General features: G+C 43.3%; 1 protein-coding gene across 3 annotated transcripts in view; it reads left to right on the forward strand.

Moving 5' to 3' along the window:
- PPM1H (protein phosphatase, Mg2+/Mn2+ dependent 1H) overlaps positions 1–26,331 on the forward strand; it is a 275,326-nt gene that overhangs the window by 88,607 nt on the left and 160,388 nt on the right. For all 3 annotated transcript variants that reach the window (XM_057556258.1, XM_057556257.1, XM_007179815.2), the window contains exon 2: positions 18,084–18,249. In XM_057556258.1, coding sequence (XP_057412241.1) covers positions 18,084–18,249 — 166 coding nt within the window. The remainder of the gene's footprint in view (positions 1–18,083; positions 18,250–26,331) is intronic.

Raw genomic sequence — 26,331 nt, forward strand, 5'->3', positions numbered from 1 at the left:
GGTTTAGACTTTAGAATCAGGTGGGGATCTGAGTCTGGATTTATCTCTCGATAGCTGTCTGAACCTGGGTTAGTCAACTTTCTGGATTCAATTTTTATAAAATGGGACAAATAATACCTCTCCCATCTATCTTATTTTTGGGAGGCTCAGAAGAGATAATGTACAATTAAATTATAAAGTCTTAACAAGTGTTATATTAGTCATTTTTCTTTATTTTTCCCTGAGCTTCACTGTTTTTTTTTTTTTAATTATTATTAATTAAGTAAGTAACTTTTGGCTGCATTGGGTCTTCTGCTGTGCACGGGCTTTCTCTAGTTACAGCGAACCGGGACTATGCTTCGTTGCCGTGCGCAGTCTTCTCAGTGCGGTGGCTTCTCTTGTTGCAGAGCTCGGGCTCTAGGTGCGCGGGTTTCAGTAGTTGTGGCATGCAGGCTCAGTAGTTGTGGCGCACGGGCATATGGGATCTTCCTGGACCAGGGATCGAACCCATGTCCCCTGCATTGGCAGGCGGATTCTTAACCACTGCACCACCAGGGAGGTCCCTAGTCATTTTTCTTAATAGTAGAAAGTATCTTGTAGTTAATAATTTGGATTAGAGACAGTGTATAATTATCTTTGATAGGAGGATAGTTGGCCCAGATGGTAATTGACCTCCCAGACTGGATATGCTAAACGATCAGCATGGCCTCCACCCCTTTGTTTTGCAGCCACTTCCACCATTGGAAACAATCATCCTGTGTCTTGCCTTTCCCTCCCCCTACCCCCTCTTCCCATTTCTTTTTTATTGCCAACATGAATGAGTCCCAGGCGTGGTACTCATACTCTCTTCCTCTGCAGCTAGTGACCCCATAGAGCCCTCCCAGGACTCATTCTCATCTCCTTCATGGGGAGTCCCCACTGCCCTAGTCAAGCTCCTGCCACACACAGTGACTGACCCCCTCCCCGTCAAGTTTATGTTCCTGCCATCATAAGTCCATGCCTCACTGGGTTCTTCCTTTCCATCTCTAGAAGCGTCTTGAGCTTCTGACTCTAGCAGTACTAACCAGCACCAGAGGCTTATAAACTAGCATACTGTTCTTTAGCTTAGTGGCACGAGGCTGAGGGTGCCTCATTCCCTCATTGGAGGGAACTCTAGTCCCTGGCCAACTCAAAGCAACTGTGTTTTATCTAGGCTAGTGCTACTCAGTGTCATCAGTAAACCAGAAACATCACCCCCACTTGGGAACTTTTCTTGGTCCTACCTTACATCTACTGATTCAGAATCTCTTGCTGTGGGACCCATGTTTTCAGAAGTCCTCCAGGTGACTTGTAGGCACACAAAGGTTTGAAAACCATTATAAACAACAGAGATTGGTATTCTAAATGTACTTTTCCATGGAAACAGTGTCATAATTGTATTTGTGGTCATTCAGTATTGTGCTTTATGGTTTAGTAAAATTTCCAGGTAAGCCTGTAAATGGATCTAATGTTGTTTTGGTCAAAACGTATATTGAGTCAATCAGTTGTCTTATTCACACACTTTTGAACTATAGCCCTTTAGGAATGCATTAATAAGTTAGAAAGTATTTTGAAAATGTAGAATGTGAGAATTGTGTACTGCTTTTATTATTTACTGATTAATTCATATTTCATGTCAATGCAGAAAGGATATGTTACAACCAGCTTATAAAATTATGCAATTTAGAAAGGTAATGAAATGAAAACTACCCTCATGGCCCTTTTTATGAAGAAAAATTCTTCCTCCTGATTTCCTCTCATGCTCCTGGTTCCGCTATTAAAATTCATTCTCAGCCATTTGGAGCCTGTTTCTTACTACAGCCAGGATTCTGCAACAATGAGATCTATTTTAATCTCTAGATTGAAATGCAGTAAGGAAGGTAAACAGTTACCTCATTTCGAGTCTGTGGAATTTCCAACAATTTCTGAGACTTATGTAAGTACCTCCGTGTCCCAGGGTCATGGTTGGGAGTGGTGATTAGTTCTCGTTTGCTAAATTTTTTATAGTTGAACATCCTACTGTCTCCTGATGGTAAACGTCAGGAATAGTTATCTACATTAGCTTAGCATTTATTCATAGAATGCAGCTTTAAAAAAAAAAAGTCTTCTCAATAAACATTGGTTAGCTCAATTGATAACAAGTTAAAGATATTCAGAGACTAAATATGCCTGACCAGAGGCTCCCAGAATTGTATCTCAATGTCTCTTTTTGGTCATAACTGTCAAATTTTTGCTGTTTTTTATTTTTATTTTTTTAGTTGCTCTTTTACTGCTTAGGATAGGTATCTAGAGATTCTTGAGCTTGTGATAAGAATTTTAACCCCAAGTTACTATTTCTTCCCTTAAGTCAACAAATATTTCATTCTAGCTATTTGACTACCTGCTGTATATGAGACACTACAGTAGTCTCTGAGAATACAAAATCAAATAAGATTCTACCTCTACCTTCATAGTACTTAATTATTACTATAATAATAGTACAAGTGGGTGTGTGTGAGTGCTGGGTGTTTTTAGACTCCTTAACTAGCAATTGACAGCCGCCCAAGGGGAATTTGCTATAGGATATTGGGGTTACCCCAATATTTGAGGAATAAATGAGTCTTGGGAACAGCTAGGTCTAGGGAGTCTTGGTCTAGGGACTCAAACTCCACTGATACTCTTTTTTAAAATAATTAATTAATTAATTTTTTGGCTGCGTTGGGTCTTCGTTGCTGCATGCAGGCTTTCTCTAGTTGCAGTGAGCGGGGGCTACTCTTCTTTGCGGTGCGAGGGCTTCTCATTGTGGTGGCTTCTCTTGCTGCAGAGCATGGGCTCTAGGCGCGTGGGCTTCTGTAGTTGTGGCATGCGGGCTCAGTAGTTGTGGCTCGTGGGCTGTACAGCACAGGCTCAGTAGTTGTGGCGCATGGGCTTAGTTGCTCTGCAGCATGTGGGATCTTTCCGGACCAGGGCTCGAACCCGTGTCCTCTGCATTGGCAGGAGGATTCTTAACTACTGCACCACCAGGGAAGTCCCGATATTCTCTTTATTTCTAATTTGTACTGTACTGTTACATAATGCTTCATTTCTCCTTTGTCTCTCTCTCTCTCTTTCTTTGTCTCTGTCTCTCTTCCCTCTATCTCCTCTACCTTTTTTCTTTCATTTTTCATGGAAGGGCCCTAATTGGCTCACCTACAGTCAAGTGGCCATCCCTAGACCAATCATGTGTGGCCAGGGAACAATTCTATGAGGGGGATGGAGGAGGGTAGGAAGGAAAGACAATGTCTAGAAGAAAAGTGGGTCTGGACAGGTAAAACATGTCTCTGCCAGGTCGTTGCCAAGCACTTTACATTTATTCATTCTCTCAAGTCCTCAAAGTAGCCCAATTTTATAGTTAGAGAAACTGAGTTTTAGGAAGGTTAATTAACTTACCCAAGTCACACAACTAGTAAGTGGCAGAGCTAGGAAACTAGCCCAAGTTTCTGGTAATTTCCTTCATTTTAACCACTGCACTACTTAATGGCTACATTGCAGTGTTTAAGAACTACAATAAAGAAATGCATGTGAAGCAGCCTTAGGATGATGTGGTCCTTAAACTGAGTGTTGAAGGCTGGGGGTGGGGTGGGGATTTGTCAGGCAAAAGGAAGATAGATCATTCCAGGTGGAGGAAAAGGCATGTGGGAAGAAATTGTGGCATGCAGCAACACTGCTTTCTGTAAGCCACAGGATGGTTTTTATGGCTGAGAATAAGATGTGAGGAGAGCAGATGGGAAAGCTGAGGATATGGATGGGGCCAGACCATGCAGACCCTTGTGTGGCAAACTAAGGAGTTTATATTTTACCCTGAAATCTTCAGAGTCCATTTGAAGGACCTGGAACATGGGAGAGACATGGCCATATTCATGGTTGAGAACTATAAGTCTTGGCATGCTCTACAGGATTTATTGGGGGGAGGGCCAACCGGTTGGGAGGTTTCTGCAGTGGTGCCCAGAGGTTGCTATGAGGGCCTGAACCAGGCATGGGAGTTGGGGGATCTAAGTCATAGCTGTGAGGTAGAATCTACAGGCTGAGGGACTAGATGCGGGTGAGAGTAAGAAGCTAGGAGGACAGGGACATTCTTCGGAATTCTTGGCCCACTAAGACAGGAACACCACAAGGATGGTATTTGAGACAGAGGTAGGCAGCAGAAAGAAGGAGAAAATTCATGCAGGTTTGGTCAGCTTGAATGTATGCAAGATGCAGGTATCCTGAAGGCATTCAGAAATGCACGTCAGACACCCCAGAGATCAGTACTGTAGATACGAATATGGCAGTGCTTACTGTTTCCATCTTCAGGGGAGCCTTGGGAATAGAGATCTCCCAGAGCAAGCTTGGTAGGAAGAAAAACCAAATGGGAGTCCTAGGGAACAGCAGCCTTTGAGGCTCACTTGCTTATCCCCACATAAGGGCTAGTGCGGATAGGAAGTTTGAGTTAATCACATTCCTATTGTATAGAGACTTGCTATATGTCAAATATGGTTTACTAGGTATCAGAGGATTATCTTAGAATGGCTGTAAACCATGTTCCATAATAAATTAATTTTGGCTCAAAAAGCAGTTTAAGATTTCCCATTAACTGGAGGTGGGGACAGGGGCAGATACAGACTCAACAGTAGAAAAGAATTCTTAGAAATTCCCTTTCAAGCAGAGATCCTCAGAGTACCCCTGAAAGGTGATCAACCAGCTTTTGGACGTTTCCAGTGAAGGGGATTCCTACTTTCTGAGGTAACTCATTGCATTGCTGGGCAGCTTCTGATAGTGTCAGAATTGCCTTTCTGCTGCTTCCGGCTCCCCCTTGGGCCTCTGGAATTTCCCTCCTGCGCGGCCATCCTGGCCAAGGCCACCTTGGTGTAGGCTGTCCCTGTTAACAGAGCGAGTGAGCTGAGAAGCCGAGCTAGTGTACTGAATTAAGAATACGCAGATTGGGCTTCCCGTGTGGCGCAGTGGTTAAGAATCTGCCTGCCAGTGCAGGGGACACGGGTTTGATCCCTGGTGCGGGAAGATCCCACATACCCCGGAGCAGCTAAGCCCGTGCACCACAACGACTGAGCCTGCGCTCTAGAGCCCACGTGCCGCAACTACTGAAGCCCGCGTGCCTAGAGCCCGCGCTCCGCAACAAGAGAAGCCACTGCAATGAGAAACCCGCGCACTGCAACGAAGAGTAGCCCCCGCTCACTGCAACTAGAGAAAAACCGCGCACAGCAACGAAGACCCATAGCAGCCAGAAAGAAAGACAAGAGAGAGAGAGAGAAAGAGAGAAAGGAAGAAAGAAAGAAAGAATATGCAGATTGTGACCAGCTGAAAGAGGTGGCAAAAGCCACCCACACAGGGGTGGCCAGTGGCTTCCTCAGCATCCAACTCCCATTTTGGGGAAGTGAAACCCACGGGTCGTTTTGATGGAAGACACAGTCTTAATACACCCATACAAAGGAAGTACAGTCACAAGATTAGTAATTTACAGATTCCAGAATCGAGGGTGTGCCCTGAGCCGGGGGAAGGGCAGCTCTGTGCCCCAGGTCAGCAGCACGCGGGAGCTAGAGCAAGGTAGCAAGCATCTATGACAGTCACTCCTGGATGTCCCTGGGGGACTCGTTCCAGGACCCTCCGCGGATTCCAGGCTCTGTGGATGCTCAAGTCCCTGATATAAAATGACGTTGTACAGTGAATACAGCCTACCCTCAGTATTTGTAGGTTTCACATCCGCAGGTAAGGAGGGCCAACTGTACTCATAAAGTGGTTGGGGTGGAGGAACTGACTGTTTAAAACATTTTTATCGGGGTGGAGTTGATTTACAACGTTGTGTTAGTTTCCGGTGTACAGCACAGTGAATCAGTTACGCATATACATATATCCACTCGTATATCCACTTTCCTTGGGCTTAACTCCAAGTGGTTAATTTCAAAACTGCCCTGGGACAAGCAAAGTGGGAACTTACGATGGGCATCCTAAACTCAAGTCCTCATCTGAATGTCCAGACTCTGGATGGGAGCAGGGTTACCATACCGTAAAATGCCTAGGCAGCAACTCAGAAAAGCAAAAGTTGTTTTTCTCAAAAGATTTTCTCATCACAGCAATCACTTGGTTATGAGGGGAGACCAGCAGTAGAGCTCAGATTAAGATTCTACCTAGAGGTGCCCTAGGTGCTCTGGTTTATCAACCACTTCTCTGCTGGAGATGTTTGGGGCTCACTTTACATGTCTTGCTCTCATGAGCACTCATAGGTAAATAATTTTTTTCTTTGGAACATAGATTTATTTTCCTTGAATTGATTTGAGGGGACACCCTCATGAAAAAAACATATATATATTTTTTGGCTGTGCCCTGCAGCCTGCGGGATCTTATTTCCCCAACCAGGGATCAAACCTATGCCCTCGGCATTGAAAGTGCAGAGTCCGTTAATAACCACTGGACCGCCAGGGAAGTCCCCCCACCCATCCCCCCTGGTAAAAATATTTTAAGCTTTTAGAAACAAATAGGCAGGCTTAGAACTCATTCATTATTCTAGTGTCCCCATTGATGTTATGGAGAGAATATGAGTTCCTTTGTTCATTCAACTAACTTATTGAGTGCCTACTCCCTGCTATGTGACTTGAGATGTGGGAAAACATAACCAAAATCAACATCCAGCATTAGGAAGCATATCTATCTTTAACTAATTGAAATAATGGGGTGGTATTGGGCATCCAGTTTTAAACAGTTGACATTCTTGTCAGTGCCTTTATCTCCTTAAAGGCCATAGCAAAGTCTCGTGGTACTTTCCAGCTTTTTGAGGGTGGGGAGATCAGTTTTCCTAAAATGGAACCCGGATTTGGCCCTTCTCGGGCCTCAAGGGTTAAACTAGCATGTTCTTTTCCTTATAAATTAGGGAGGCTTGATTTGTTAACTGAGCTTTGTCATGGGTCTGGGCACAAAGGTAGAAATGTTGGATCAGTTAAAAATCAGCTTTGAAAGGACTATTTTGTTGTTGTTCAGGCTTTAATCTGGGAACAAAACAGACTTTCTCTACAGGTTAGTTAACACAAGGGTGAAGATTTTCCAAAGCAGATTATTTTTAGTTAAAATAAATGTGTTTTTTAAAAACAACGACTGAAGTAATGAGGGGAAAATTAATTATTGTTCTTAATGTACATTTGTAGTAATAATGTACGTGCTCAGAAAAAAAAAATGTTGGAGTGCTGAAACCATATGATATGTCACAATTCCTTCTTGCAATACCTGTGTTCTATTTATAGGCTGTTGTGCAACTAAGTACAAGAGCATCGCTTGTGTGAACATAATACATCGTTTAAAACCTCAGTGACTGAGAAAATGCCAGAATGGCTCGTCTAGGACGTTTAACTGAATCTTTTTCCATATGATACTGGTGGGGTCAATAAAATGAGGATCATGCCACACCTCTCTAGTGTTTAGGGTTACAAGCGTTCACTCAGTTGTTAGATGGAAAGGACTTTAAACGGTTCTGTTTTGCAACAGACAGACAAGTACCCTGTGAGGAAAGTACTACTCATTGCCCCTGTCTTACTGATAAGAAACAGAGGCACAGGGAGATAAAGTAGCTTACTGAAAGTCCTGCAGCTACTTTCTGGCTGACCCAGCCTTTAGACCTGGGGAATCTGGTTCCAGAGTCTCTCTGCTCTTAAGGGCTTTTACCCAACTGCCCCCCAAATTTCCAGCAGAAATCTGTTTGCCTGCACCCCGCCAGGTGCATCCTGCTCTGTTGTGTGTTTAGGGGCACAGCCGGCGTGTTTGAGGAAAGTAGACAAGTGGCCTTCACCTCTCCAGTGAAGGACAGAGCACATTTTTAAAGATCTTTTCTAAAGCAGGAACTCAGAAATCCCGATTTAGAGTGTTCTTACCACCAAACAGTCCTCTTCTGTATAAAATTATTCATCTTGTGTTGCTTTAAGGTTAAAAAGGAAAATATCAGAGCCCTAGATGGCCCAGAACTTCCTTTATCCCAGAGCAAGGGAAAAACCAAGATTGTATCTGGGTTTTTGAGGAAACTGCTGATTAAAAATTTGTGTATTTTATTTGATGTCTGTTGAGATTAGCGTCCTTTTATCTTTTGGTTTCATTTCATTAGTTTCTGGCTTTATAAAGTTCGCTTTTTTTAGGTTACACGCTTCAAATCGACTTTCACTTTGTCTTGAAAAATACATTTCTCTAACATTGCTGATAGGACTGATACATCTGGTCAAATAAATAAAGATAACCTTATCTTTAGCAGTGTAGTGGCCTCAAGCACATTGCTTTTTTTTTTTTTTAATTGCCAACAGGAGCTAACAGCTATGTGCAAGTAGCAATGTTCTAAACCCGCAAAAAAGTTATTTTTCTGCTCTGTTTAATGCAAAACTTCCAAACTTGAAATCCTTTTTTAGGTAGGCCTTTATTTTGATTTCACTTGACCCCCACAGAGCTGCACTGTGGCCTTGTATGGGAATTGCTCCAGCATCTGACAGAGTGCAGACTTCCTGATTTAAATGTGGAAGTTGGTCTTTGGTGTTATCAATGATTTTGCTAAGAGGACCCAGAGACTAATTGAAAGGAAATGCCCAATGGCAGCTTTCTGGTTTTTACCTTTACCATATTAAAAGTTCGTTTCTAAACAGCCAATGTGAAGACGAAAACATTGATATTTATGTAGGAAGATCTTTGGGACAATACTATATCTTCTTTTGATCTATGGTGTTCATTTTTTAATCTTCAGTTATCTAATTACATTGGTGAGGGAGCTAGGAGCTGACGATGGCCCCCAAATGCTAGCAGCGAAGTATATCCAAAGCTAACATTACAAGTAACACCAAGATGCACATTAAATTCTATCCAAACCTGCATCTCTCTCTTTGCTTCACTTATATATTATATGTAGTGATATGAAATTGTCAGTATCGGACTGTTTTTGACCTATAAAAACAATTTCAGAGCATTCAGTCTAATAGTTTATTTCAGGGCTCAGCACATTTTCTGTAAAGGTATAGGTCGTAAATACTATAGGCTTGGCGGGCAGACAGTCTCTGTGGAAACTACTAACTGCCATTGTACCTGGAGGCCCACAATAAACAATACGTAAATGAATGAACGTGGCTATGTTCCAATGAAACTTTATTTATGGACATGGAAATGTGAATTTCATGTAATTTTCACATGTCACATAACATTCTTTTGATTTTTTTCCCCAACTACTTAAAAATGTAATAAACGTTCTCGGCTTGGGGGCCATACAAAACCAAGCAGTGGCCCGAATTTCACCCACAAGCCATAGTTTGCCAACCCCTAGTTAAGCTGAAGTTGGCTGCCACTGCCTTTTGTAATTTCTGGTACCAAGAACTTTCTGTTCACTCTCCTAAAACCAATTTCATTATCTCCTCCAGAACTCCCCACCCCAAGCCTTGTTTCACCTTCTCATCTCCCTTCGTAATCCGAGTACTGCATTTGCACACCCTGCCAGTGGACACCTGGGCAGCGTCGTCTTTGCTCCTCTCTCCTCCACTACCCGTGTCCAGCAGGTCTTAACTAGGAATTCTCAGTTCTTTCACCTCCTCTGAAACCTTCTGTTCGCTTACATCCAGAGCCACTGCTTGATTCATGACCTCTTTGTCACCTGGACTGTTATAAAAGACCCTAGCTGGTCTCTTCACTTTTGTCATTTATCCTCTGTAATCCTTCCTCCATCAGGCCAGTACTGTTACTTTCCTAAACGGTTTTTATCATATCAGATCCTTCTTTAAAGCATCTTAGATTCTTCCCATGGGTCATAGGCTCTATAGGGTAAAGTTCCTATAGAATTTCATGGTCTAGTTCTGATGTAGCTCCCTCGCCAAGCCTATACTTAAGTCACACCCACCCCTCTTTATAAAGTTCACATCACTCTGTTTTCAGAGGTTATTCCTATGCCTGGAGGGCCTTGCCTTGCTTTTTCTCTGATTCTTGATTTCCTCCTTTATTCCATGAGGCTGAGCTCAGGTGCCACCTCAGCTGTGACACTTTCCATGACTCTACTTTTGCAGAATTGTCTCCTCCTCTGCATTTTCAGGTCTCTTGTGACATATATCTTGGGTATGGCATCCGTCGGAACAACTCAGTTATTTATAGGAAGGTCTCTCTACTCTGTAGATGACTATGGGCTCCCTGGGGGTAGAAGCCATGCCCTAGTCTTCTTGCTTTACCCCTCTTGGCTACACAATATTTTAAAGTAATTATTTCAATCAAGATGTACTACGTATCTAATAACTTTCTTGGTTTACTTATGAAGTCGCAGAGATCTGATTACAGGGTTGCAGAATCCAGTGCCTTTGGGGCCAGGCTGGTGACTTAATGGCAGAAGTGGACAGAGTGAGGTCTGGGGTGAACTATCAAGGAAATGCCCCATCTCTGATAGTTGTCGCCCAAGACTGTGACAGGTGTTGCTGAAGGTATTATTTTCCAAGAGAAATGGGAAAACTAAGATTTTTAATATAAATATCCTGGTTTTTCTTTTAATTAATTAATTAATTAATTAATTAATGGCTGCATTGGGTCTTTGTTGCTGCGCGCGGGCTTTCTCTAGTTGTGGCGAGCAGGGGCTACTCTTCGTTGCGGTGTGCGGGCTTCTCGTTGTGGCTTCTCTTTTGTGGAGCCTGGGCTCTAGGTGCACAGGCTTCAGTAGTTGTGGCACGTGGGCTCAGTAGTTGTGGCTCGCAGGCTGTAGAGCGCAGGCTCAGTAGTTGTGGTGCACAGGCTTAGTTGCTCCACAGCATGTGGGATCTTCCCGGGCCAGGGCTCGAACCCGTGTCCCCTGCATTGGCAGGCGGATTCTTAACCACTGCGCCACCAGGGAAGTCCCAGTTTTTCAATATAGGCAACTACAAATTCACCTTCTAAAGAAATACCTTGTGGGCACAACTTCTAAAATACCAACCTGTCTGTCGGCTGGATGTGGCCCTTGAGACCCCAGTTAGCAGCCCCCGATTGGTCACATCTCTTCATTAGCCACGAACAGGGCCTGGGAACCAGAGCGTGCAAGGCTGCCTGATGGGAGAAGGCCTTGCATGTGTGTGCTCTGTTCTCAGCCTGTGTTCATCCTGCCGTCTTGACACTCTGCCTCCTCCACCTGTTGGTGCTTAGCCATCTTCCAAGGTGTGAAAGCCAGACACCACAGAGAGTTCCATGGCTTTCCATCCTTTTTCCTCCCTGGTGACACCCACTGGGCTGTTAACTGAATGGGCTGGGGTGACCTCCTGTTCCGCCTCCTCCCCGGAGGTGGCTGAAACCATCTGGGAGAACATCCATCAGAACATCCATTCTTGATGGATGTTCTGGCTGTTTTTGCTGATGGCTGTTAGCGAAGGCTTTTGTTCCTAGTCAGAGCCCTGGTTTTCTAGTACACCAAGAATGAGAGGTTATTAACGCCCTTGGAGCTAGGAATTAAGTTGTTCTTATGTTCCAGCCTGTCTGGATGGTCAGTAACCACTTCAGAGAATCACATGAAACATCGCCTGCGGGGTTACGTAGGAAAGAGAATTTTAAGAATTGATCGCTATATTTGGTCTCCCATAAAGGATTGCTTTCCCACCCTTCCCCCTACAGCCTTTTGCTGCCTGCTTCTCAAATGTATATGAATCAGCAGCAGCTCAGTTCACCTGATGGCCTTTCTAAAATGCTTGCTCCTTCTTACTCAGTGTGATTACTGGCTGTTTAGCGGTATTAACACTTCGTGTAAACTTTTTAGTCTAAACTGCCCAGGCTTTTATTTCCTTTAAAAACAAAGCAATAGAATAATACCCGAAAAAAAAAAAAAAAAAGATCAAACCCAACCAAATTCTCTTGGTCTTTTTCTGTGGGTCTGGGACCTGAGCTGCTGAGACCAGGAGCCTGGGGAGAGATGGCCTCGTTGGGCAGATCTGGGTGGGAACCTAGAAGTAGCACGTTCCCAACCGTGTGGCGCTTTCCCGTGTACAGAACACTGTCACGTGGGTGGCTTGTGTGTTGCAACCACTTTGAGAAGAGGGCTCAGAGGAGCCGGTGGCCTTGCTCAAGGGCCGTGTTCAGGGAAGTGTCATGTCGTGCCTCTTGTCGGCTCTGGATGCCTGGATGCGACCCTGTGACCTTGAGGCTGGCAGAGGGACACTGACAGAAAGAAGAGGGAAGAAGAGGTTCCCCTCAAACTCACATAACTTGATAAAGTCCTCTGGGCCCAACACAAGAGGCAGCTGGCTTGTGTTGGATATATTATTATTAAGTAATAATATTGAGTACTCACTGTGTACTGTTAAATACCTGTTATGCTAGGGCATTTAATTCTATCGGAAGTGACAGTTTTCATCCCCATTTTAGAGGCAGAAAGTAAACTTACTGTGCTGGAGAACAGACGGCAAGTTTGAACTTGGTCTACCTGACCATTGTCTCTGTTGGTTCTTCTGCTGAGTACCTCGCGGTGCCAAGGGGGAGGGGTTGGTAATGCATGACTTGACCCTTGTGACACGTGGGAATCCTTCCAAAACATTGTCAACTGTGACTATCCTTTGTGGATTGACTGTCCTGTAAATCCTTTTGAAAATGTTTCCATTGTCAGTTCTCTGGACCAGTGGCTGTTGTGACAGGGGCTCACTACTTGAGAAGAGTTACTCATCTGAATTTAGTGATAGGAACCTGCTCTGTGTGTTATATTATCAGGTGAATGTCCTTAAGGTCAAGGTTTTGAGCAGATGAGAAGGCAGGTAACTTGATAATTTAACAGTTGCCATTAAAACCAGGATTTTTCTGCTGAAATTCAGGTGGAGTTGATTTTTTAAAAATTTGTGACTAGAATATTTTACAAACAGAAAGAAGGAAAACAGGTTTCCCACGTGTGTGATAGTAGCACAGAATGAATCACTTGCTCTTTTTAAATAGGGTCTTCTACTGCTACAAATCTCATGGTCACATTCACGCCTGGTGTTCAGGTCATAGCTTCCAGTTGTATCTGATACACGCATAAGATTTTGGACTTCCAAGACCTTAAAATTCTGTGTTTACCTATTTTTACAAGGGGAAAAAAAATCTAGGTGTTTCGGTCCAGTTGAGGGTAGGTTGGTAGATTAATGCAGTCCATAATTGAATTTAACTTTGTCACGTGTCTCTCTCCTAGGGCAAACATATCCTGATCTTCTAAGGGAAGGAAGAACTGGATGTAAACTTTCCATGTTGAAGACATAGTAGTTAACTTTCCCCTTCATCGTCTCACAATTCTCCCACTTAAATTTTAACCCTAACTTCAGAATTTCCCAATTCTTTAATTTAGATGACTAATACCCCTCTCCCGAACACATAAATTTTAGCAACTCCCAGAATTTAATCTGGGAAGTACTACTAAGAAACTGAGGTTTGCAGAAGTTAAGCAACTTGACCAAACACTCTGCTGTCCAGTAGTTGTGACTTTAAAAAGAGGAGAACAGTGGTGGCCAACTCTAGAGTCCACAGAGGATTGCATGAGTTAATTACTACATGTAAAATGCTAACAGCAGTCCCTGGCACATGATTAGTTCTCAACAAGTGTAAGATACTGTTATTACTCTACATCTAGGAAGTAGCAGAGTTGATTTCTGTCTGGTTTCATTCATTCTTTCAGCAGACGTTTGTTGAGCACCTGCTATGTGCTATGTTCTGGGGAGATAGCCCATCATCTTAACCATTGTGCATTATTACTTCCAGTTTAATTTCAAGGAAGATGTTCTCCCCCTTTGTAGGAAATTGGAAAATAATGACACCAAAGAGATGATGATTCATGGTCCACCAACGTTTTGTCTTTAAGTCTTCAAAATAAGCATCATGGGTGGGTATTGCTTAAAGAAAGGACATCTTGAAGTCATTCCTGTTGATCTCAAGATAGTGCTGACTTTTTGCTGGAGCCTATGATAAGAAGAGAATGTAGCTACTGATATAGTTGCTCACATTAAAAAAAAAAAATTGAACCTATTGACAGAATGATGCTTCTGAACTCAGGAAACACAGTTTTTCTCCATTTACTTTTAGAGGAATTGGAGGTTTTATATATATTTAGTAAACAAAGCATTTGCCTTTGAAGAACAAAATGAAATATTTAAGTTGATAGAGGTCAAGCTTTTTAAAGCCAAAATAAATTGAGAAGAATCAGGTCTTTCTACTAAAGCTGTACTGAGTCAGGAATTTGAAATAATATGAAATATTGGATAGCAGTTGTGTGTTTTAAAAAGGCACTGGCTTTAATTAAAATGACTATCATCTGGATAATAATCAGATATCTGACCAAACAGGCTTCCAGGTTTGGGGCTGCTGTCTTCCCTCTAGGTTGACGTTTCTGACTTTTTGATATTTCGTCAGTGTCGTTCACAAGCTGTATTTGCTTGAAATGGCAAAGGAAGTCCACCCTTGATTGTTCTTCACAGTTCCCTGGCTTTGATGAGTCATTGCTGGACAGCCTTCTCAACCAAGTGCCGATAAGAATACACACACAATAGAAAAATAAAACAACTGAAAGCTGAAGCAGAAAGAGCTGAGACTCTGCTGTATTTTAGCTGTGTGACCTTGTGTAAGCCACAGTATTCCTGGGCCCTGGGTTTCTCTTGCATAAAATAAAGTTTCTAGGGTCTCTTGCTGAAGTTAGGTCAACTTTGGAATTTAATATCCACCAAGAGAGATAGGAGATATACAGCACATTCAGGGGACAGTGATTCGTGATTTATGTAATTATAGTAGCTTTGTTGACTGTTGGAAAATAGCAGTGGCAGATGAGTCAGCCTGGCATGTAGCTATCGGAGATCAGTGATGCTTTTTTTGTTAAACTTATGCTTTAGTCAGGTTTTTTTTTTAGGTCCCAATGGTCAGGGTGATGCCAAGTTCCAGAAATAGAAGCTCAGATCTTGTTCAGAGGACACTGTGGAGGGGACGGTTGTCACAAACTTGTTTTCCTAGCCGAGCCTCCACTTTGGCTTTCCCTAGGGAAGGTGTTAGTGGGTGACCACGGGGGTGTAACATCACCATCCAGCAAACCATCCGCCCCAAACATGTTGCTTGGAAGACACTATCAGTGACAGAGAAGAGGCAGGTGGTATTTCAAATCTCCTTCCTCTGCCTGGTTTGGTTCTCCAAAAATCCACGTGAAAGGGAAACTCCAGACAAATGCATGTTCTGTATTAGGAGCTCCAGCTGCAAACACCTGGACTAAACATGGGCTCCTCTAGAGACAGGCAGATCTGAACCATCCATCCTTCATCCTTCCTCTGGGTGCCTTCTCCAGTAGCTAGAGAAGCAGGGAGAGAATCCCCTTTCTCTCAGGCACGGACCCGAGCTTGCCTAATCTGCTTATTCCGTGGTTCCCCACACAGCCCAGCTGGTCCTCCCACCGACTGATGCAAATCCCCGTGTATAATAGGAAGAGGTTGGGCTGGGGGTCAAAGGAGGCCTCACTCTGAATCCCAGCAGCGCTCCTTCCTGGCTGTGGAACTTGGGATAACTTAACTTGGGCAGCAAGCATAGTGGTATTAATAGTCTTATGCAGGTAGTGTGTGTCTTCATCGTGTCGTCAAGAATTGCACTGTATTCTTTTTAAGTTTTTTTTTATTGGAGTACAGTTGCTTTACAGTGTTGTTAGTTTCTGCTGTACAGCAAAGTGAATCAACTATACGTATACATCTATCCCCTCTTTTTTGGATTTCCTTCCCATTTAGGTCACCACAGAGCACTGAGTAGAGTTCCCTGTGCTATACAGTAGGTTCTCAGCATTGTATTCTTAAACCTTGGGAAAACGCCTCCTCCTTAGAGGAGAGAGAGTGAAGGTGGGGCCGAAAACTAGACCTTGACCTTTTCCTCCCTTCATCCCTGAGAGGGTGTAGAGGCAGATTTGACCTCACAGAGATCAGCAGGGACCCCCGCCTCCTACGCGGGACCCCCGCCACGAGGACAATGATCTTCATATTCTGTAAGCAACAATCTACTTTAAAAAAAAGAAGAATCTTATACAAAACTGTCGTGTGTAAAATGAGTTAAAGATTTTCATTTATAAAAATATGGTTAAGTTGAAATTTATAATAAACTCAGGAAGAATGATAAAGCAGTTTCAGTGAACAGAAATTTGAAATAGCAGAGATAGTAGATGACTTTTATGATCTTTTTCCTATTACATATAGATAAGTAATTGCAAATTTTTTTTTTTTTAATTCATTTATTTTTGGCTGCGTTGGGTCCTTGTTGCTGCGCGCGGGCTTTCTCTGGTTGTGGCGAGCAAGGGCTACTCTTGAATGCGGTGCACGGGCTTCTCGTTGCGGTGGCTTCTCTTGTTGCGGAGCACGGGCTCTAGGCGCGTGGACTTCAGTAGTTGTGGCACACGGGCTCAGTAGTTGTGGCGCACGGGCCTATCTGCTCTGTGGCATGTGGGATCCTCCCAGACCAGGGCTTGAACCCCTGTCCCCGGCATTGGCAGGCAGATTCTTAACCACTGCGCCACCAGGGAAGTCCCTCAGATGGTATTTTTTTAAACAGATCTTCTTCCAATCAAGTGATACTGGTCAAAGAGAAAAGATAGAAGGCTTATTATGCCAAAGCTGCCCAAAATATATAGACTAGCATGTATTTGTTCACATGTAACAGATGGGAATCAACTTTTAAATTATTGCACTTTTTTCCAAAATGCTTATACATTTAAAAAATGAATTTAAAGTAAATGTTAAAACATCTGAAACACCTCCGTAGAATCCCAAGGTTTGGTAGAAGACTGTTCAAAACACACTCCCTGAAGTCTTACAGCACTCAGATCTCAATTTGCTCTCTGTTTCCTGTTTGATTGTAGCATGTATACAGTTTTCAATACTGAAAGCTATTTGATATAAAAAATGGTGACATCTGAATAAGGTCTGCAGTCTGGTTGACAGCGCTGGATCAGTGTCAGTTGCTTGTTTTGATATTGTACTTGAGTGATATAAAATGTTGCTTTTGGGGGAAGTTGGGTGAAGGGTGCATGAGACTCTATACTATTTTTGCAGTTTACTCTGAGTTTATAATTATTTCAGAATTTAAAATTCTTTATAAAAAGTCATTTGAAAATGATCATTTTCTAATTAATTGTTAGGAGGGAGTACAACAGGACTGAGTGGTGTATATACCACACTTCTAAAGTGGATTTCCATCTATCTTACCTTATTTTTTAAAAAAGCATCTTTCTTTCCTTGCCACTGAGTCTGTATCCTCCACACTCACTCTGTCACCTACTGTGACACTGTTGAAATTTTGGAAAGAAAGCACAGCCAATGGGAAATCAAGGAGAGCTCTCTTTCAGGAAAACTAATTTAGCTGCCGCTTAATTACTTAATAAGAAAATGGTGCCGAAACCCAAGAGTTCATTCTGCAGTCACCTGATACAGAAAAAGGTCTATGAATGATGTAGCATGTTTTTCTGAAGCATTCCTGTGCTCAAAACATTAGTAATTAGGCCAAAGAATATCAACATGCCATGAGATCATAGGGCCAGACGTACAAATCAGCATGCCCCGTAGTCTGCTGTGATGATGCAACGTGAGGAGTGTTATTCTACATGAGAAAAGATAAAGGAGTTAAGATAATTTTAAAAGAATAAACCTTTGATCCATTCACTTCTCCGTGTGTAAAGTAAAAGTGGTCATGGCAGTCATGAAATATAGTTCTCTGTTCTCTTGGATTTGACAGTGTGCTGTAAATTACTGCCTTGTTCTTTGATAAGATTGATGGTGGTTTTGCTCTATCACTTGGAGAAATGCAACAGAATTCCCTGAGCCAGCTGTCTGTCTTCAATGTAATTGGCAAAAAGAGTGATTGTCTCGAGTGTTTTGACTAGAAATGGATTGGTGGGGTTGATCACGTCTATCAGACACCTGCGAAGGCGAGCTGACCTCAGCACATTGCTTTAGCAAATGTTTTAACATATGCTAGTAGAATTACATTAAAAAAAAATCCATTTACTCCACCAAGCCTGTAAGATCCTGTGCATTAAGTAGGGCATTCGTTCTGTGCCAGTTGTGAAGCCTGCCTGGGCTGACCTGAGGGACCGGGCTCTCAGCTCTCCAGACACCACTCTGTCTGACCGGCTTTTCTGGCTTCTCCTCCAGGGTTATCAATGCCGGGAAGAGCACACACAATGAAGACCAAGCCAGCTGTGAGGTGCTCACCGTGAAGAAGAAAGCAGGGGCCGTTACCTCAACCCCAAACAGGAACTCAGCTAAGAGACGGTCCTCACTTCCCAACGGGGAGGGGCTGCAGCTGAAGGAGAACTCGGTAAGACCCTCCTTCATCCCCCGTTCTCCGGTGAGGGGAACACGCACGCTGTGGCCCTGTCGTGGGATGTTCGGAATGGAAGAGAGAAAAGCCATGTCCCCAGAGTTAGTGGAGTGGCAGGTCTGTGCTCAGGGTATCACAGCGTCACAGCGAAGGTGACACATGGAGTTAGGAAGAGCTGGTGTTGAATTCCCTGGCGGTCCAGTGGTTAGGACTTCCACTGCTGGGGGCCCGGGTTCCATCCCTGGTTGGGGAACTAGGATCCCGCAAGCTGAGCAGCATGGCTAAAGTAAACAAACAAACAAACAAATAAATGGAACAGCTGGTGTTTAGGTTCTAAACCTTTAAAGTGAAGAAAACACCCATATCATATATGAGTTTTGCTGCAAGAATTAGTATATATGTTTGGTGGTTTTCAAGAAGCCACTTCAAGGTTTTTGTGAAGGAGATGGTCCCTGGAAGCCTCGCAGAAGGAGTGGGAGGAACTCTAGCCATCGGCTTGCAGCCCTGCTAACACGACTCTGCCCCTCTCCTCCCCTTGCCTGCCCCTTAGAGTTGCCTAGTTGGAACCTTGCTTGATGCTCTTCCAAATTAATATTTGTTTCAACTGGCCCAAAGCCCTTACATCCTATGGGGCAGCCCTGCAGACCGAATGCCCTGTTGACAAACCACAGAGCGTTTCTCCACTTTCCAATTTCTGGAGAACAAAGCAGACATCCTCGGAAAGTTCTGAAGAAGCTCTCAGAAAAGTATAGGGAATAATCAGCACTCTGTCCATCAGCAGATTTAGTCCTACAGAAAAGAGACGTTAAATGGGATGACCCCAATGTGACTATTTATTCTAATGGTCTTAGGATATTTTTGTATGTAAATTTTTATAGGATTGTAAAGGATCTAGGAATCTCTTCTTAGTCTAAGTGATAGTGTCTTATTGCATTTGCGCTTAGGGAATAAGAGTACTGATTTGTTAGCATTAGTTCAACTTAGGGTTAGAAAACACAGTAACCTATGGAAATTCATCAGTTGTACTTGCTTCCAAGGGTGAAGGAAGCACTGATTAGGCCTCTCTCAAAAAGTGAGAGTCAGGGACCCCGATGGGCAGGACAAAATAATACTGGTTAAGTGCATGGGCTCTGGAGTAAGATGTTTCAGAACAGTCCATTGCTTAAAGCTGTTCAATTTGGGGATAGTTATTTATTCTTTGAGCCTCACCCTTTCTCTTCTCTAAAAAGGAAGAATAATAATGGTAACTACCAAATACAGTGGAAGAGGCTAGTTGCAAGTAAGAAATCCAACAGTCCATGTAAAGTCTTGAGCCAGTGTCATCATTAATAAATCCTTGATCAATGCTAGTGATTATTACGCTAAAGTCAGTTCTACTTCTGTAATCCTCTGCGGATAATGCCCACTGAGTTTTCATTCATTTGTAAACTGGAGATCACACGATGTCTTTCGTACCTTCTTGATGGACTTATTTTGAGGATTGAGTTTTTATGGAAAAGGGCTCAGAAAATGTGAGACATTAGTGATAATTGGGTATGGGTGCCAGTGACTTAATGTTGCTCTTTCCCCTGGCAGGTCTCTGCCACTGGATATAAAGTGATTTCTGTAAAACTAAGTCAGTGTTGACATTTGGCTGAAGGCCTGTGGGTGATGGCATTTTCCCTCGTTGCTAAGTTCCTCCTAGAAGTGGAACCAGGAGTAACTTTTTACCTTTCTTTCCTTAAGAACAGTGAAACCAGCGCATAAGCCCTTTAGGATGGAGCCAAGGCCCTTCTTTGTGACGGCTCTGAACCTCTGTGGGGTCCATGAGCCACTAGGAGGCAGCAAGGACATGCCATGCAGAGCCGGCACCTCTCCTGTTGCATTCCTGCCTTGGCCACGGCAGCTTCACTTCCACCTGCCTTACATATTAGGCTCCTTATTAGAGTTTAAGGCAAGAGCTGTGCTGCCTTTTTCCTTTGAATTGTGGGAAATTATACATAAAATAAAAGTTACCATTTTAACCATTTTTAAGTGTATAGTGCAGTGGCATCAAATACATTCATATTGTTGTGCAACCATCAGTATCATCCGTCTCCTGAACTTTTTCATCTTCCCAAACTGCAACTCTGTACCCATTAAACACTAACTACCCCTTCCTTCTCTCCCCCTTCCCCTCCCCGCCCCCCCGTCCCTGGCAACTACCATTCTATTTCCTGTCCCAGTGAATTTGACTACTCTAGGGACCTCCTATAAGTGGAATCATATAATATTTGTCTTTTTGTAGTTGGCATATATCACTTATAATAATGTCTTCAAAGATTATCCATATTGTAGGATGCGTCACAATCTTATTCCTTTTTAAGGCTGAATAATATTCTGTTGTGCGCATACATACCATTTTGTTTATCCCTTCATCCATCGATGGACACTTGCTTTCATTGTCTATTGTGAATGTTACCACTATGAACATGGGTGTTTGAATACCTGTTTGAGTCCCTGCTTTTGATTCTTTTGAATATGTGCCCAGAGTGGAATTGTTGGGTGATACGGTAATTCTGTTCGATATTTTGAGGAACCACCATGCTGTTTTTTTTTTTTTTTTTTTTTTTTTTCACCATGCTGTTTTGCACAACAGCTGCACCATTTTACATTCCCGCCAGCAGTACACAAGGGTTCCAATTTCTGCACATTTTTGCCAACACTTGTTAATTTCTGTTTTTCTAAATTAATAGCCGTCCTAATGAGTGTGAAGTGGTACCTCATTGTAGGTATGTATTTCCCATGATTAGCGATGTTGAACATCTTTTCATGTGCTTCTTATTGGCCAGACATATCTCCTTTAAAGGAATGTCTGTTCAGGTCCTTTGCCCATTTTAAAATTAGGTTGTCTGTTTCATTGTTGTTGTTTGTGCTGCTTTCTAAAAGCTTGAAAAGCATAATCTAGTGCGCCAGGTGACTCACTGAGTGCGGGCTGTGTTCCAGGAACTGGATGCTGAGGATTCGGCAGGGAATAAAACAGACAACAATCCCTCCCTACAGGGAGCTTGCGTTCTTTGACGGCGACAAGCAATTCAAATATATAGCGAGGCAGATAAACACTACAGAGAAAAACAAAGTAGGGAAGCAGTAATAATAGGAAGCGTGAGGCGCAGGGTGGTTAAAGGAGGTGTCAGAATGTGACACTGGGGCAAAGACCTGAAAGGGCCGCTGTTGGGAGGAAGAGCCTTCGGACATCCTAGGCAACTGTAAGAACGCTGAGGCAGGAACAGGCTTGCAGTTTCTCAAAGAATCTGCCAGGAAGCCCATGCGTCTGGAGCAGACATAGTAAAGCCTGGATTGCAGGTGACATTGTCAGAAAGGTTATAGAGGAGTGAGGCAAAGTGGCAGGACCTCAAGGCCGTTATCACGACTTTGGCTGCTACGCTGAGTGAACAGTTTTGCTAGCAGAGGTCACTGGATATACTGCTTAAAAGAGGCCGGTGATTTTTGCCATCTAAAGACATCCCTTAACTCAGATATCGTGACACTGAGGAAAGGGCAGTGACAGCATAGGGCCCAGGGCAAGAAAACATCCGCAGGAGACAAGTAAGGTGGGTCTCCCCCTTTCCCCCTGTGATTCTCTTCCTTCACCCGGCAAATGTGTGCTGATCTCTGAGTCTGCACGCTGGGCCTTGGGGCTGAGGAGATGAACTCGGTACAATTCCCATCCCCCTCGAGCAGAGTTGGGGAGGGGAGGAGGCGTCGATAAGCAGCAGCGCTACAGTGGAGTGAGTTTTAGGGGAAAGAGAAAAAGTCCAGGTTGTGTGGACGCCTAGCTCAGATTGGCCCCTGGTGGCTTGGGGAGCAGTGGAGGGGAGAGGCTGGGTCAGGTGAGGGAAGGCTCCCTGGAGAAGTGACATTTGAGCTGTCGGAATTAACCAAGCAAATAAGAGAAAGGGGAGCTCCTGACAGAGGGAACGTGCAAATGCAGAGACAGGCTGGCGTGAGGGTACGTGGGGCCTGTCCTCCCGTGTTTGGGAGCACGTGTAGTCACTTGGAGGGGAATGAGACAGGAGCAGCAAGCAGGTGTCACACGTGAGGGCCATTGAATGCCCTAATAAGCTGGAATTTTAGCCCGTGACCTTAGACAAGGGCATAACGGACTCATGACAGTGGGGAGGCTGACTTGGAAGACCAGGGGAGCACACCTAGAGGCTGGGACACCTAGGAGTCTGGCTCGTGCAGAAATCTGGGTGAGAAATGATGAAAGCTCGAAATAAGGCAGTGATTAGAGCAAGGGGCAGGCTCGGAAGAGATGATGTGAGAGGTACTGTTGAGGTGACCAGGTGACCAACTATGTGGGGCAGGGGAGAGTGGGAGATGCCAGGTTTCAGCCACTGGGTGCTGGTCCTTGAAAGTGGACCCCTGGGGCAGGCACAGGTTCAAGGTGAGGAGATGGGTGGAAATGGCGACTTGAGTTTTGGGGATGCTAACTTTCCAGGGGGGAGTGTTTTGTAGGAAGTTAGAGCTGAGGGATTGGAGCTCAGAGCAAGTCTAGGGGGTGCTTAGAATTCAGGAGTTACAAGCCCAAAGGAATTCCGAGAAGAGAGGGGAGTTGTCCGGAGCAGAAGTAGCAATGCTGTGGGCCACAGAGAGGTCAAGAAAAATAAGGATGAAAAAATGGCAAATACTATTATAAGCAAGAAATGCAGCAACAGGATAAATAATGGCATCATTATTTCATTTGCAAACAGAGAGTTGACAGGCATGAAGGATGGTGAAAGGAAGATGCATGGACTCTCTCCAGAATACATGTGATGAATTTCTCCCTCCTTTTCGACCTACCTCTTCATCCCCAACAAACTTCGTACAGTCAAAATAAATATTTCCACAAGACTTCTTTAACATATAATATCACCTTCATCTTACCTGGAGATTGAAGAAAGCCTAAACTTTCCTGTAAGATCACATTAGATTCACCATGAAAAGAGGAATTATCACAGGAATTTTTTTGTATGTTAGAAACATGGGGGGGACTTCCCTGGCTGTCCAGTGGTTAAGACTCTGTACTTCCGCCGCAGGGGGCGCAGGTTCGATCCCTGGTAGGGGAACTAAGATCCCGCATGCCACGCAGCATGGCCAAAAAAAAAGAAAGAAAGAAAGATCAGTGATGTGCAAGGAATTCAATTCAGCAGGAGCCTAACTTTGTATTTGATAACATAGGGTAGTTGGGTAGCAGTGAGATGATTATTTATCACTACAGATAATTATTGATTGGTATAAAGATTATAAGACAACTTTAAATTTTTTAAAACTTTTTATTTGATATTGGAGTATAGTTGATTAGCAATGTTGTGTTAGTTTCCGGTGTACAGCAAAGTGATTCAGTGATATATATACCTGTATCTATTCTTTTTCAAATTCTTTTCCCTTTGAGGTTGTTACAGAATATTGAGCAGCGTTCCTGTGCTCTACGGTAGGTCCTTGTTGGTTAACCATTTTAAATATAGCAGTATGTACCTGTCAGCTTTAAGCCGTCAGTCATGCCAACTTATAGAGAATTATTTTATCCTATTAGTACAAGTAATTGTGTAGCCAAAGGAGTCAAATTAACCCTCCTGTTTTAAAACAAACTTAAAAAAGATTTTGGTGGATAAAATAACATACACTCTGTTTTGCTTCTCGTAGCTTCCACGAGGCATTTGCTGAAGGAGCGTTGTTTCCTGTATTTGGGTGAGCTCTTGACAGTAGCACCTTACTTATAAGAAAGAAAATACAAATTAATTTCAGGTTCCATCTACATATAAAGGAAAATGTCAGGAGCAGAAGAAGCCATGTTCGAGAGAAGTCGTAAAACTTAAAAGGAATACAAAGAAAAGAGTTCCAAGGTGTTTTTTTAGCCTGAAGAAATGCAGTGGGATATGGTGAATTACTGATTGTATTCTCCCTTAAAAAATACTTGGCAATGGATCTAGTTTTTTCTTTTTAATTTAGAGTTTAGTGATATAATTAGCGAAATAAAGAAAGAAACATTTCTCTTTCGAGGAATAAGGAAGAGAAGTTTTGAGATCTCTGGATATGAAGTGGCTATGAAGGAGAGAAGGATGTTTTCTGTGACAAGTTGGGGGTGGACTTTTCCTGTGCCGGCATCACGTTGGGTAGTTGGTGTCTGAAGAACCTTTAGCCCACAGTCAGGCAGGTAGGAAATCGATACTCTGTGGCAATGTGCAATCCTCTCAACATTCCTACGCCTCTGATTATTTGTTTGGGGACATAGGGTGTATAGCTAGGAAAGAAGAGAATCTAGAATGCCAGCATTTCTGAAAGACATTGTCATAGAATCTTCCCTTAGGGAAGATGCTGTAAGCTTGTTGGGGGCAACACCCCCCCCCGCCCCCCCCCCCCCCCCCGCACCCTCCTGCCTTCCTCCTACTGAAGCCTTTTTAATTCACCTGATCATGTTGTGGGAACTAATCACCATTACTAGGTTTTCTTTCCTTTAATTTGAAAGGTGTTAAGAAGTCTTTATTTATTGTACTGATTGCCACCCGCAAGTGAAAACAGCTTTTCCAAGAGCTTTTGTTTTTCAGTTCCCAGGTACCTAGTCATTCTAGGAATGGGATAAAAAGAGGACCATAGCATATGGCTTCTCTGGGGAGGGAGAAAGAGTTCACTCTTAAGGGCATCTTATAACCTTAGTATTAAGATGATCTTATGTAAGATGTGTGGGTGGGAGATAGGGCATTGTGGCAATAACCAGGACATTCTCCCCCCACATCTGACTCCCTGTTTTGAAAGAGATTATTTTTGGCTTAAGCCGAATCTTGTGGTTATTTTTGGCTTAAGCCGAATCTTGTGGACACACGCATTCTAAGTCTTATTTCCTTCAGAGCCCCCTTATGTTGTTTTAGTCAAAACAAATCAAAGTATGTGGTTTCAGTGTCTGTTAGTTCAGTGTCTAATTACAATAACAGGAGATGGCTGTGTCCACATCACAGCCAAGTTCATCAGCAGGGAAGAGGAAAGCTGATTATCTTTCTCAGCAGAGGATAGGGCAGCACTGTGGGAATTCCAGGCAAATAGGATCAAATTGGGGTGGGGAGAGGTAAAAAGGAAATGAGAAGGGGCTTTTTCAACTCTCTGGAGTGAAGATTTGCTGTTCTTTTTATCTGTTTTCTGTAAGAAGGACTCAGTCAGCCCCCCCCAGAACATTAAATGAAGGTTTCCCGTGGGTCCATAGTGGCAGGCCTTCTGGGGCATTTGGCCACGTTTGGCTGTCTGCTTCCTGCAATGATGTCAGCTATAAAAAACAATAGGAGCGTCCTTTTATTTCTCTCATTGTGTTTATTACTCTAAATTTTCCCTCTCAACTAAGGTCTTTGTTCTGAGCATGTCAAGAAAAACATAACCTTTCCATTTATCTACTTAGATTTTTTGAAGCTGGCGTGCAGTGGTTTCTCTCAAAACTCTTTATCTCTTGGTTCCAGGGATTAGAACTCTTGCCAGTGATTAAGAAGAATGACTTTACAACTAGGAATTGTTCAGGGTGATGTCAGAATAACTTTACAGTTCCCTCCTCAGTGGGAATTGATTCACTCTGTAGACCAGGTTTGACCAAGATGTACGTAGTTGCTGAGAACGCAACTCAAACTTGGTTCCTCAATAGATTTTCCCACTGTGGCAAATCTTAAGGCTAAAGGAAAATAAATGGTGCTGAGATGGAAATTTCTCCTTGTTTCACTTGCAATCTGATTTCCCCAGAGCTTCAGGTGGGAAGAACATTGGCAAGAGCAATAAGCTCTTGAGATTTTCTTTTCTTCTTCTTCTTATTTTTTTAAAACCCAATATTCGGCATTCATGTGCCAGACACAGCACTGATCTTAGTGCTTTGCCAATATTAATTCCTTTAACCTCATAATACATACATAAGTATGTACTAGTCTTATCTTTATTCTACCAATGAGGAAACCGAGGCACAGAACTGGAAAGTGTGGAGCTTGGGTTCAACCCAGGCAGTCTGGCCTCCGAGCCTGTACACACTGGTAACATGCTGCCTCTTTATCCATTAGCAGCTGGGAAATATGGCAGGAAAATCTCCTTGGAAACGTATGAAATGAA

Source organism: Balaenoptera acutorostrata, chromosome 11, assembly GCF_949987535.1.
Source record: "Balaenoptera acutorostrata chromosome 11, mBalAcu1.1, whole genome shotgun sequence".
Classification (NCBI taxonomy): Eukaryota; Metazoa; Chordata; class Mammalia; order Artiodactyla; family Balaenopteridae; genus Balaenoptera; species Balaenoptera acutorostrata.